General features: G+C 42.5%; 1 protein-coding gene across 1 annotated transcript in view; it reads right to left on the bottom strand.

Moving 5' to 3' along the window:
- LOC121287540 (cadherin-22-like) overlaps positions 1–14,982 on the bottom strand; it is a 764,370-nt gene that overhangs the window by 285,802 nt on the left and 463,586 nt on the right. The window contains exon 9 of the mRNA XM_041205473.1: positions 10,488–10,624. Within this exon, the coding sequence (XP_041061407.1) occupies positions 10,488–10,624 (137 nt within the window). The remainder of the gene's footprint in view (positions 1–10,487; positions 10,625–14,982) is intronic.

The raw sequence follows: 14,982 nt of genomic DNA, 5'->3' as shown, positions 1-14,982 counted from the left end.
TGGCAGGATGTGATGAGTGGTGTGCCATAGGAATCAGTGCTGAGGCCTCAACTTTTTATAATTTATATAAATGACTTGGATGGAGGGACCGAAGGTACGGTTGCTAAATTTGCTGACAACACAAAGATAGGGAGGAAAGTAAATTGTGAAGGGGGAATAAGGAAGCTACAAGGTGACATAGACAGGTTTAATGTGAAATTGTTCATTTTGGCAGGAAGAATAAAAAAGCTTATTATCTAAATGGTGAGAGATTGCAGAGCTCTGAGATTCAGAGGGGTCTGGGTGTCCTAGTGCATGAATCACAAAAGGCTAGTATGCAGGTACAGCAAGTGGTTAGGAAGGCTAATAGAATGTTACCATTTATACTGGGGGGACTTGATTACAAATGTAGGGAAGTTATGCTTCAGTTGTACAGGGTACTGGTGAGACTACATCTGAAGTATTGTGTACAGTACTGGCCTTGTTATTTAAAGAAAGGTGGAAATGCATTAGCAATTCAGCGAAGGTTTACTAGACTAATACCAGGAATGGGCAATTGTCCTATGAGGAAAGGCTGGACAGGTTAGGCTTGTGACCACTGGAATTTAGAAGAGTAAGAGGCGACTTGATTTAAGCCTTTACGATCTTGAGGGGTCTTGACAGGGTGGATGTTGAGAGGATGTTTCCTCTTGTGGGAAAATCTAGGCTAGGCATTACTGTTTAAGAATAAGGGGTCGATCATTTAAGACAAAGATGAGGAGAAATTTTTCTCCAAGAGGGTAGTGGGTCTTTAGAACGTTCTTCCTCAAAAGGTGATGGAAGCAGAGTCTTTGAATATTTTTAATGCAGAGCTAAATAGATTCTTGATTAACAAGGGGGTGAAAGGCTATTGAGGGTAGGCAGGAATGTGAGGTTGAGGTTACAATCTGATCAGCCATGAATGGCAGAGCAGGCTCAAGTGGCCGAGTGCCTACTCCTGCTCCTAATTTGTATGTTCGTATCTCAGTCCTAGGACATCGCTGCAGGAGTTCCTCAGGATAATGTCCTAGGCCCGACCATCTTCAACTGCTTCATCAATGACCATCCGTCCATCATCAGGTCAGGAGTGGGGATATTCACTGATGATTGCACAATGGTCAGCACCATTAGCGACCCCTCAGATACTGCTCTCATGTGCAGCAAGACCTGGACAACATTCAGGCTTTGGCTGATAATTGGCAAATAACATTTGCAGCACACAAATGCCAGGCAATTATAATCTCCAAAATGAGAGAATCTAATCATCTCCTCTTACATTCAATAACATTACCGTCACTGAGTCTTCCACTATCAAAATCCTAAGAGTTACCATTGACCAGAAACTGAGCTGGGCCAGCCATATAAATATTGTAGCCACAAGAGCAGGTCAGAGGCTGGAAATTCTGTGGTGAGTAATTCGCCTCCAAAGCCAGTCTACCTTAAGCAAGGCACAAGTCAGAAATGTGATGGAATACTCTCCACTTGCCTGGATGAGTGCAGCTCCAACAACACTCAAGAAGCTTGAAACCATCCAGGACAAAGCAGTCATCCCATCCACCAACTTAAACATTCACTCCCTCTAGCATCGATGCATAATGGTTGCAGTCAGTATCATACACAAGCTGCACAGCAGCTACTCACCAAGGCTCCTTCACAGTACCTTCCAAACCTGTGGCCTCTATCACCTAGAAGGCCATGGGCAGAAGACGCAAGGAAACAGCACTTGCTGCAAGTTCCCCTTCAAGCCATGCACCATCCTGACTTGGGAACTATATCACCATTCACTTTCGCTAGATCAAAATCTTGGAACTCCCTTGCTAACTTCACTGTGGGAGTACCCACACCACATGGACTGTCGCAATCCAAGAAGGTGGCTCACTGCCACCTTCTTAAGGGAAATTAGGAATGGGCAATAAATGCTGGCCGAGCCAGTGATGCCCACACCCCATGAAAGAATAAAAAACATTGATGCTCTTCACTGACATGCAGTGACACCGAGTGGGAAGATGTGGGTTCTCCAGATTTTCCCTTGCCTCACTCTTATCATGAGAGTTTCCAATGTCAGTAGAGATATGCTGGTGATTTTACCTTTTTTTGTTATTCACAGGTTCTCTGTATAATCCATCCTAATGCCCCCTCTCTCCAAAGGAACAAGAATGAATTTGGCTGGTCGCACTGTTGTTCAGAGAAAACTCATGAGGTAAGGGAATAGATATATCAGTAGGAAGGAATTAAATTATTAATTTTACTTGTCTTCTGCAATGAACCGAGAGGGAATGTTTTTATTCCACATAGTTGAGTAATTTTATAACATTTAGCATACCATGATGTATCAGCAACAAGCACTTGGCAGCCCTGAGAACTGAACCAGCAAACTTATGAGGATTGGAGTAAAGCTTAAATTGTTACACTAACTATTCTGGTTTGAAATACTGTGACTCTTCTCTATCTTCAGTTTGAATTTGATAAAATAATCTGACTCTCTCATTTATCAAACACCTTTCCTGTCTTAAATTTGTTTTATATTGAACATTTAAGACATCAGGTAGCACAGTGGGTTTAAAGACATTGACTAAACGGTGAAAGTCTCCTCTCTCTTTCTCAACTCCAAATGTCGTATGTGAAGTATGTGCAAAACCACCTCTATCCACTTTCTAGAGGACATAGGTTTGTTGCACAAAGCTGACCTCAATGCAGTCCAAATGAACACTAAATTGTCAGTCTGATTCAGAAAGAGTAGTGTGGGATATTTCACAAAGACACAGAACTGTTGGCATACATTATTGTCAAAGCAAAGCCCTATATCTGCAATTGCTGACTGGTGGCAGAGAGAGAGTTGGGAGTGGAAAAGTTCCTCTATTTTTCTTTTCATACATAGGATCTGGGTGATCTATGAATATTTACTACTTACTTATTTTATGATATAAAATAAGATCATAGAAACAGGAATACCCCATTCTGCTCTTGGAGGTTGTTCTATCACTCAACTAGATCATGGCTGATCCATATCTTATCTCCGTTCACCTGCCTTTATTCCACTTCCATGACTCTTAACAACCTTGCCTCACAAAAATACATCAATCTTAGTTTTGAAAGTTTTAATTGATCTAGTGTCAACTGCTTTTTGGGAATAGAGTTCCAAATTTCCACTGCCCTTTAGACTGAATAGAGTAGATAGGGAGAAACTGTTCCCACTCGTAAAAGGATCAGGAACAAGAGGGCACAGATTTAATGTGATTTGCAAAAGAAGCAAATGTGATGTGAGAATTTTTTTTTCACACAGTGAGTGGTTTGGGTCTGGAATGCAGTGCCTGGAAGTCTGTTGGAGGTTCAACTGAGGCATTCAAGAGGGCATTGGATGGTTATTTGAATGGAAAAAGTGATGTGGTGCTGCCTGCAAAGCCTGGTGTTGATGACTGCGAGTGCTGCCCAAAGTGAGGTAGGCAAACAAATCTCTAAGTCCCAATCGAAGTGCAGCTCACCAGGTGAACGTCACTTATGTACAGTTGTGAAACACATCAGTGTGCCTGGATGATTCAGCATTGTGTGTTGATTCTGGAGAGCAGGGCTTATAATGAGACGCTAAAGTATTGAAATTAGATTTCTGACGTGCAGATTGATGGGTGGAATGTACAAACTGGTTTCACGACAGGATATTGTTGCCATATTGCACCCCACCCCCAACTGCCATGACTCCCGACGCAAATTGGGCTGAAAAATTCCAGCCTTTGTATGAAGAAGTGCTTCCTGACATCATCCCCAATTGTCCTAACTCCAATTTTAAGGTTATTCCCTCTTATTCTGTACTCCCCAAGCAGAGGAAATAGTTTCTCTCCATCTACCTTATCAACTCCCTCAATCATCTTGAACACCGTGATAAGATTTATCCTTTAAAAGCCTACGTAGTTTATACAGCCTAGCCTTATAATTTAACCCTTTTAGCCCTGGTATCATTCTAGTCAATTTGCACTGCACCTTTTCTATGGTGCAGTGTCCAGAGTTGAACACAATTCTCTTTGTATAAAAATGTGCAAAACCTCCTTAAATAAACATTTTATTTCAAAAATGTTCGCAAAAAACTGTGGAAACATTAATATGCTGAAGTTTGGGGTATACGATTAAGAATATCTTTTAAAAAAATCATAATTTATTCAAGGGGATTGGGTATAGTGACATGAAAATTGTCTTCATTACAAGTGTAAATAGGGATAGTGAATTGGTAGACTTTGATCATAAAGGAAATCATTAAGGACATAAAATGGTATACTTTGAGTTGTTCCCTCTTCCTGCCAGCAATTCTCATCCACTTAGAAAGCTTACAGCATAGATCCAATTCTATGTTCTTACAAGGAAATTGCTCATTCAAAGAATCAGCATAGGTGCAGTGGGCTGAATGGTCTCCTTCTTTCCTGTAAAAATCTATGAAACTCATTTTAATTCATTCTTAGGGTGTGGATGTCATTTGCAAAACTACCATTGATTGCCCACCCTAATTTACCATAGAATGTGGTGGGTTTTATTCAATTGACTGGCTTGCTAAGGCTACTTCAGAGAGCTGTTAATTGGTGTGGAACGGAGTCATATGTAGCCTAAATGGCCAATTTCCTCCCCTGAAGGATATTAATGAACTGGTTTGGTTGTTACGACAGCCCAACAGTTTCATTGTCGATTTCACTGGTACCTTTTGTTTGTTTCCAAAGCTTTTAAATTAAATTCAAGTGTCATGATAGGGTTTAAATTCATGCTCTCTGGATTAATGGGTTAAACCCATCGATTACATCACTTAGAATTTACAGCACATAAACAGGCCATTTGGCCCAATAGGTCTATGCCAGTATTAATGTTCCACACAAGCTTGCACCCATCCTACATAATCTAATCAAAAGCATAGCCTTAGGCTGGATTTTATAGCATGTTTATTGGCAGATCAGCCACATTTTCAGAGAGAGCTAAAATGGCTTGCCACTGCCTTCCCACCCTCACCTAACCCAGTCCCCATAATACGGTAGGTGGGTGGATGCTGAAATTGGCTGTCTGCCTGCCATTTTAAAATAAATAATTAATGGGCAATTAAGTTTAGTACAAAGCCAATAGACCTGAATATTACACTGCACATGCCTAAAATAGTTGGTGTAGGAAGGCGTGCAGGAGTGGGAAGGCCATTTTTTTAAGCGGACAGCTTAAAAGAAGAGAAGGAAGTAGGGTTATGTCTTTTGGGAGTGCCCTGTGTGCCCTTCAAGATGCTACCCTTATCCTTTGCCTAGCCTCCAAAACCTGTCCCCACTCCACCTTGTGGGCCTCACAAGGCTCCGCTATTCTTCCGCATCCAAAACCCAGGACTTACCTGGGTCCAGAGGCCATGCCCTCTTCATCCTGGGGGTTACTTGCAGTCCCAGCAGTGCCCACTACTGAGCTCTTGCTAGAGCTGCCACCCATCAGATTGGCCTGAAGATTTTGAGGGCAGGACTGCCTCCTACTGAGATGCAGCAGTCCGACCCTCACCTTGTTCATGCACCCTGCAGTGTGTTATTGCTGCGGGGCAGCCTTGTTTAACATGGGTTGGCTGGCATCTGATATTTCCTCTGGGATGGGGAGCAATACGCCCCTCCCGGTAAAATTCAGCCCTTTCTGTTTTTTTTTCTCCCTTGTGTGCTTATCTAGCCCCCTCTTAACTGCATCCATGCTATTCTCAACTATTTCAAGTGCTGCCATTGAGTTACATTGAGTTTACAGCACAGAAACAGACCATTTGGCCCAACTGTTCTTTGCTGGTAATTATTCTCCTCAAAAGGGGCATAGTGGTAATGTTGCTGGACTAGTAATCCAGAAACCCAGGCTAATGGTCTGGGGACATGGGTTCAAATCCCAACATAGTAGCTGGTGGAATTTAAATTCAATTAATAAATCTGGAATATAAAGCTAGCGTCAGTAATGGTGACCATGAAACTATATTGATTGTCGTAAAAACCCATCTGGTTCACTAATATCCTTCAGGGAAGGAAATCTGCCGTCCTTACCTGGTTTGGTCCACATGTGACTCCAGACCCACAGCAATGTGGTTGACTCTCAACTGCTCTGAAATAACTTAGTTAGGTCAGTTCAAGGGCACTTAATGATGGACAACAAATGCTGACCTTGCCAGCAACACCCACATCCCATGAAAGAATAAAGAAAAAAAATGTCATTCTACAACTGAGGCCAAGTGACTGTTTTTGCTTTTTATGGTCTAATTAACCCACATTGTTACTTTTAGTAATTTGTGTATCTGATCCCTTTTCTTTTCAACCCCATTCAGACTCTTGCTAGCCAAACACCATGTAGTCTCCTATTCTTCCTACTACTATTCACCATCTCACAATTACCTACATTGAATATTATTTGGCAGCACTAGCAAGTTCCACTTTCTAACCACTCTCTGGGTACAAAGTTTCTCCTGAATTCCTAATTGGCTTAGTGACTATCTTTCCACTGGTCAAATTTTATGCTGGGCTGGGGGGGTCCCTGCCTCCTCTGGCCGGCTCGCCCAGCAACCCTTTAACAGCTATTAAGTGGCCAGCAGCTCTCTAGCCTCAGCGGTGCCCCCTGGGGGAATAGTGGACAATGCAGGGACTGCAGGCTGTTCCAGAAGGTCCATGTGGCCATGGAACAGGACTTAAAGGTAAGTACACAGTCTCATTGTGGCCAGGCTGGGCCCCTTTTTCAAAGGCGGAGGGAGTGCCAGATCATCAGAGTAAGGGGGAGGGGAAACCTTGGGGATGGCCTCCGATGGGCTTTGGAAAAAAATGCTCATTCTTGTGTTTAAATCCTTCTGTTGCCTCACTTTTCCATATTTTCATAACATCCTCCAGCTCTATAACCCTCAAGAAGTCTAAAGACAGGATTTTCCAGTCCCGTCTGTCGCCGGGATCGTCCGGTCCCACCGATAGTCAATGGACTTTTGGCTGACCTGTCGCATACCCCACGGGCAAACTCCCGGCCTATGTTTCTCCAACTCCGGCTTCTTGTACCTCGCCCCTTCATTCGTGGCCATGTCTTCAATTGTCTCGGCACTAAATTTTGGAATTTCCTCCCTAAAATTTTCTTCGCCATTCTGCCACTCTCTCCCGCTTTCAGAGAATTCTTAAGACCTACCTTCATTGACCAAGTTTTTTGTCACCTGTCCCTGTGCCTCCTTTGACTCAGTATTAATTTTTTTTGAATATGCTTATGCGAAGCACTTTGGGATGTTTTACTATGTTGAAGGTGCTATATAAATGCAAGTTCTTTTTTTAACATGCAGTACAATTTGCATGTAATGTCTTTATAAAAAAGACACTGGTTCTGACGGTGCACACGTTAAGTTGCCTGATTATGAAGTATGTCCACTTTTTTTGTGTAGAGATATGACGAACTAAAAAACTGAGGACTGACTACAATGTCCCTTTGAAGATTTTCTTTGATAATCACAATATGAATGGACTGGCATTTTATTAAATTTGAATCAATGGCCTTGGAATTGTGTCACATTCCACTGGTGTTTGCGTTTTTCAACCAAAATGGATTTTAACACCTAACAGTAAGAAATTAGCCAGAGGGCCATTTTGGTGTATTCATGTAAGAAAGCTCTGCACAGTAATTATGGTAACCATAGACTGCTTTTTTTCACCCAGACACACATATGAAGCAAACCCGAAACTACATTTACTTCAGTCATTTGCAGTGATTGAGCTAGGTATGATAGCCTACTGGTTACGGTATTGGAATTCTATAGGATCACCTTTTCTCTCACAATATAGGTCCCTTCCCAACATGCATCCCAGCCCAATTTCCACAAGTGCAGGTCATCTTTTGCAACTTGTATTGGGAGCCATTTTGTTATGTGCCAGGATAGTACATGTTGAAAGGGAATTTAAGCAGGGAGGGAAATGCAGCTTAATTTGATATTAACCTCATTTGACACCCACAGGCCTCTCAACTGAGCTATTATTCAGGATAGGCAACCATTCATTCCTGATTTGGGTTTCTTCTCCTTCCATGGTGCTAAACATTGCCCTGACTGGGATCAACTAGCTAAGCACATGGTCCACAAACCCTGGCAGTGTTCTGACCTGTAGAGTCTAGGTCCACTCTGGATGTTGTTCACTAGATTGCTGAGACATCAGGGAGCTATGAAATCGGTTCCATATTGAAAAGAGCAAGCATTATAAATTGAAGGACTGCAATTAAATAAGGCTTCTTATTTTGACATCTCTCTTGGTGTAATAAGCTATGAGCAAAGAGTGTGAGATCACCCTCTAGTGACAAAAGTTAAACATCGTCTCCCATATGAGTTTCTGTCTCCCGTCAGTTGGAGGACATTTATTCAGAAATATGTTTTTATTGCACGGATAAAATGAGAAAAATGAATTAGTTGCCAGGGACCAGATGCTAGAGGAGTATTGTGTGTATTAAACAGAAATTGTTTGGAGTGAGGAGATATGGTGAACTGAAACATGGGTCAGTTGTATCATTCAAAGTCATCCACTTCTATGCATTCAAATTCACTTTGAAGAATGCCAGCCAGGAAATAGAATTATTCAACTAACATTTAACAACCACAAGAGAAATGTACAGCACTGGCATAGAATGCAAAGTGCAAAAGAAATAACAGCAAGATAAGCCCATCACATAGAATTTACAGCAGAGAAACAGGTCATTCAACCAAGCTTGGTCATGCTGCTGTTTAAGTTCCACGCTAAACTTCTCCCACTTCTTTTCTTCTAATATCTTCTTCCTCATATATTTACCTAGTTTTCCTTGTAATACACCTATGCTCATTTATCTCAACTACCCTTTGTGGTTGCGAGTTCCACATTCTTACTGCTCGCTGGGTAAAGAGGTGCCCACTGCATTCCCATTTGGATTTATTAGAGACTGTCATATGGTCCCTAATTCTGTTTTCACACACATCTTTCTCCTCATCTACCCTATTAACTCATTTCATTATCTTAAAAATCTCTATCATAGCTATAAATCCAGATCCTGTGTACAAAAAATAAATTATAGGTGTGAGGTGAGATGCACAACTGGGCGTTTATATGTGATGGGGAAGGTGATGACCGCATAAGAGGAACTAGGAAATGAAAACATAAAATTCTGGGAAAACATTATTCACCTCATCAAGTTCATTCTTATTACAGAGCTGAAGTGTTTTGGGGAAAAGGTCATGGGATTACTTTAGGGATATGAAGATAGGACTGCCCTGTTTTGAATATAAAAATGTGGGAAACTGGTGAAGGAATCATTCAGACAATAGATACTACAGTCACCATGTCCATATTTATCGGTGGTATCTGGTGCATCTGTGGAACGTTGACACAACTTTTAAAAAAAATGTGGCAAAGTACAAACAAATGGTAATATAAGGCTGCATAGTCGAACACAAAATAGTCCGGAACTTACAGACATGTAAATAATCAAGGCTGCACTCAACAAACTCATGGAGGCTAATGGTCTCGCAGGCCCATTTATTCTGAATAAATTCATTACTTGTACATACTTCTTGTCCTTTGGAATAAGTTATCCAATATGTTTTTTGCTTTTCTCCTATGCCACTTTCCTCTCCATCAGTTTTCCTCACTCTGTACTATATGGTTGTCTATATTTAATGGTGGTGCCCCCAAAACAATTCTGTGCCCATGAGGTCATTTACTGACACAGCTCGGGGCTTCCGTCCCTTTAAGGACAAGTTACTGCCTCCAGGAGCTGCTTGCCAATTGGAGGGCGGGCAGCTCTTCAATCCCAGCAGCGCCACCAGAAGTGGCGGTCACTGCTGGTACTGCAATCATCCAAGAGAAGCCTCCCTGGAGGAAACCCCAGAACCTAAATGGGTCCAGCTCACCATTGCAGGCTCCCATAAGGCAGGTGATGTCATTGCTGAGGGCAGGGGGGCTGTTTCAGCTGGGTTAGTGGCAAGGGAGTGCCTGCATGGGCCACAGGGATACCTAATCAGAAGGGATTCCCCAGCTGCACCTGCATCCTGCTCCCACCCCAGAATGAGCAGACTGCCAGTTTTTACTTGAGATACAGGGCCACTCCACTGCTGGTAGAATAGCAGCGCTAGTGGGGTGAGGCCATTAAGAATCTCAATTGGCATATGGGCGGGAAGGCCAAGCTCAACCTTCCCTGCGCCTGATTGAATCTCAGGGAGCCAGGAAGGCAACGGGCACTCACCACCACCTTCCCTCCTGATTCAATATATCTTCCTTCCTCTGCCTCCAGCCTGCTCCTGTGGGCTGATTAACTTCCACCCTCTGTGTGCATTTTACCCATTATTACATCCTTATTCATTCTATTTTACACCTGGCTCCTCTTTATAAATGTCCTGTGCTATTTACCTCTGCCTAGTACACTCTTGTTTTTGTTCCTACATACCAAAAAACATTTCCATCATGTAAACTGGAACTACATAGTCCTTTTCATTGAGTTAAAGCAATCAAAAACCAAGCTGATATGTTCTGAAAGTCACCAACCTGCTTCCATTGCAATCACAGTGATATTGTGCCATCCTGCTGTCTCCCGGTCCAGTCTTTTGGCAATAGTGATGTCTCCAGTGTTGGCATCAACATTGAATATTCTCTCCAAGTCAGTGTTACGGTCAATAGAGTACCTGTTAAATCACCATCAAACAACAGTGAGTTAAGAGCATTCGTGAGAATATAATATTGAATATAATTTAAATGGATCATTCCAAATCCCACTTAACAAAAAGTCAAAAAGAGACACTTTCATTTATATGGCATCTTTCATGACCAACAGAAGTAGGAAACCTGGCAGCCAATTTGTGCACAGCAAGTTGCCACAAACAGCAATTTGATAATAGCCACTAATCTGTTTTTTTGTGATGTTGATTGAGGGACAAATATTAGTCAGGACACTGGGGATAACTCCCCTACTCTTCATCGAAATAGAACCATGGGGTCTTTTACATTCACCTGAGAGGGCAGGCGAGGCTTTGGTTTGACATCACATCGAAAAGATGATACCTCTGACAATGCAGCATTCCTTCAGTACTGGAGTGTCAGCTGTGAGCTTTGTGCTCAAGTTCTGGAGTGAGACTTCAACCTGGAATCTCGCAGCTCAGGGGTGAGAGTGTGACCAATGGAGCCATGGCTGAAACATATACTAACAGGAACCTAATGTCTTAATTTAAAACAGCTGAAAGGCAATTAGAGATTAAACTAAATTTTCATCAAATTATTGCATGAGGTGGTCTAAAGTCCAATGCCTTTGTCCAATGAAACTGTATTTAGATATTAAAAGTAAAGTCTGCTGTTGTCATCTTTCTCTGAATTATTTAATTTGTACAGTTGATGCACACTCCACATGGTCTGTATTTTCCCAATTTATGAAGCTTCTTGCCACCTAAAGTATTCCCTTCCACCTATAGCTTGAGACCCCCATATCATTATTTCTTACTAAATGGCTAGGAGTTGGAATACACTGTTTGACTGGGCAGGGTCAGGAGAGGAGCAGGTAGGAAGCTTTGGGGGAAGTTAGAAGGGTTGGGGGGTGGGAGGATTCAGAAAGGATATTGGAAGGGTTAGAGAGAAAAGAGAGGGTTGGTACGAGGAGATGGGGATCATCGAGGGGGGTTTTGGAAGGGTGTGGAGGAGACAGGAAGGATCTGAGGAGGTGATAATAGTTAGGGAGAGGAAAGGGTGAAAGGGTTTTTGGAAGGGTGAGGAGGTTATTGGAAAGTTGAGAGGGTTATCGGAAGGGTGAGGGGTTTATTGGAAGGGTGGGGAGCTTATTGGAAGGTTGAGGGGGTTATTGGGAGGTTGAGGGGGTTATTGGGAGGTTGAGGGGGTTATTGGAATGGTGAGGGCTTTATTGGAAGGGTGGGGAGCTTATTGGAAGAGTGAGGAGGTTATTGGAAAGTTGAGGGGTTTATTGGAAGGGTGGGGTTTATTGGCAGAGTAGGGCAGTTATTGGAAGGGCGAGGGGGTTTATTGGAAGGGTGGGGGGCTTGGGGAAACAGGTTAGCTCAGTAATTTGTGAGGGGAAGGGGAGCACTCCTGGTCCACAAGCATTGATGGAAAGGGACATATTTCCTGATCCAGTCCCTTCAGTTCCCTAATTTCCAGAGGCCCAGGAAACTCAGCCAACCAGTGTTCAGTTTGAAGTGGAGGCAAAATCTGAATACCACAGACTCGTTAAAATATTGGAATGAGCAACCTACATCCTGGGAGCAGGTTGGTTGCCCCCATCCCATCCCTATTAAAGCCTGTGGTGCAAGGTGGGTTAAGTTCAGGTTTGAATATTTTTAAATGTTAGCATCCCACCTGACCCAAATTCACCCCTTTTTGAGGCATAAAACTCTGTCCCTCCACTCCCCACTAAGCATTATCTGTGTAATGGGAGATGGTTGATGATTGGAACAAAAACGCAGTATAAATTCAGTTCTGTGACATTAATTAGATTTTGCATCAAGGGAACATTAAAACAGTTGTTCCTGAAATTCTGAGCAGGACAATTAGGCATGAAATAGAAAAACTAATCAATCCTGAATTATGGCTAGTTTTTGTGCTGTCAGTTGTGATCACCTTGGTTAATTATCACAACTCAATTTCACTTAGGTCCATCACATCTGAGAGGGAGGGGGTGGTGGGGAGAGAGAGAGAGAAGCCTGGGGAAAGAGGGGAGAAAGAAAGATTTTTTTTTTAAATCACGCCTGCTTTAATCTTGCATCTTTCAAGAGAGAGAGAATGAATGCTGTGCCTTGTCTGAATAAGTTGGTTTTCTTGGTATTTTCAGTTCCCAAATAGTTTGTCTTCATGGACTGTGGCTGTTTTGCCTTTTTATAAACTTTGGTATAAACACAAGGGTAAGTGGGGTCTCACTATGCATGTTGCATGATAAGTAAACACTGGACCCTGGCATGTTAGCTTGGTGGCTTCCAGGGTGGTGAGGTGGGGGGAGGGAGTGAGTGACATTTCATCGTTCAAAGGCACTCAGTGCCTGATCAATGAATGCAACATCAGGGAGTGGGGGGTCCACTGAGATCCACCATCTCATCCTTGCTGCTGACCACCCTCCCTCCATCCCCCTTCCTCATGACTCCCTTTCTGCCATTACTCATTGTGCCTCAGTCCCTCCTCAATCCAAGGCCTCAAGTGGGTGTCATTTCAGCAGCAGCCACCATCTCCCTAGTGGCACTGCTGAGTGCAGATGTGTTGCGGCCAATCTGATTGGCCAGCAGCTCTCAGCTAGCGGGACCTCCACTCCCCGGGGTCTTTGATCCTGGAGAAGGCCTGCCACTGGCCTGTGAGTGGCACAAGATGCAGCAGGCCTTTGTGAAAGGAAGTGCTGTGGGAGTCTCACACGGGACTCTCGTTGTCTCCATTAAATCCAACCCAGTGGGCAGAATCTTATGGAAGCAATAGGGGTCTCAACTGTTGGCTGAAGAGCTGGCAAGATGCCTATGGCACCTCTTACTCGAACAGCCTGCCAAATCTTGTGCCACTCAGGTACTGGCTGGATTGTGAGTATCCAAAGTCCCATAAAAGTGTCGAGAATGTTGGGTTGTGCTTTGAGCTGTCCATTTAGTTCCAAGATTAAAAAGAGTTCGGGTCTCAAGGATAGCTGATCAGCATCTATCTGGATACAAGGTTCATGTGATGCACCATGGTGATTACCTTTAAGAGGGTAAGTGTTTCTAAGATATTCTTGAAAACTCATAGACAACGGTAGTCTGCCAGGCTCTGAGAGAAGGAGAGCAGCTATTGGCAGCAAGATGCTGTGGTTGACCATGCAGGAATGCAGGTAGGAGCTCTTGATTGGATTCGGAAGGCCAAATTCATGGGGAGTTAAAATAAAGCTGGAATATTTGCCTGGCTTTGGCTTACGGGAGAAGTCTCCAGGAAAACATGCACCATGAAAGACAGCACTGTAATTAAAATCTTCTAGGATGGGAAAGGAAATGTTCAGAAGTAAATCCTTGGGAACTAAAAATCGGTTTGGATGATTCTGGGAGAATTGAATGTCTGCTTAAAAGACATATACCTGTGAAGTATGTTTTTTTTGGTTGTGCTAAAAGTGAAAAGGGAAAAGTCTGTTCTATGGTTTAAAGTATAAGCTGCTTATAAAAAATAATGTTTAGTCAAAGGTACTTTTAGTGTGGTGTCACAGTAAAAGTCTTAAAACATGAAATCTTGTATTATACTTTCAGCTAATAACTGGAAGTTCAAATTTATTTTTCAAGCATCATCTGTCTCTCTGGGGACCGTAACAATATTATGTATATACTTCTAGTATCAGCTGTGGTTCACTGGCAGCACTCTCTCCTCTGAGTCAAAATGGGTTCCCGTCCCACTCAAGACTTAAACACATAAGCTGGTTGGATACTCAGTGCAGTACTGAGGGAGTGCCGCACTGTCAGTGATACCTTCTTTTGGATGAGATTCAAAACTGAGGTCCCATTTGGTCGCTCAGGTGGATATGAAAATCTTATGGAATGAAAGTTCTTTTATTTATTTTATTGATTTTTAAAATATGCTTCATAGACGGGAGCTCATTATTTTAACATTAAATACTTCAATTATTCTTTAGCTCATCCAAATAATCCATATCTTTTAAAAACAAATTATATTACCTGTTTGATATCTGTGCAAAGTGCTTTCAGCTTCTCACTGACACTAAGCTTGCAGTGTGTAAATCAGATACTAGGATCTGAACTGACTTCCATGTGGAGCAGAGTGATATTCCTCCTTCAAGGAGTTTCAATCCCCTTTGATGCAGTTTCAAGTTAAGCCCTGAATGTGGATTCAGACTGTATTAAAAATACAACCGCAGTGAATCTGCTTTGCACAGATGTCACAGTGATAACATGAACTCATCATGAATTACCATTGCAATTGTTAAACAGTCTGGTATCATAAACAATTCTGAGAATCAGTTGGGGAAATCATCCTCCTATATATCACTGGTAAATAGTACCAAGGCAATTCATAGAAACCTAAGTTACGC

Source organism: Carcharodon carcharias, chromosome 14, assembly GCF_017639515.1.
Source record: "Carcharodon carcharias isolate sCarCar2 chromosome 14, sCarCar2.pri, whole genome shotgun sequence".
In the NCBI taxonomy this organism is placed as follows: domain Eukaryota; kingdom Metazoa; phylum Chordata; class Chondrichthyes; order Lamniformes; family Lamnidae; genus Carcharodon; species Carcharodon carcharias.
This window is presented reverse-complemented; position numbering and strand designations above follow the sequence as displayed.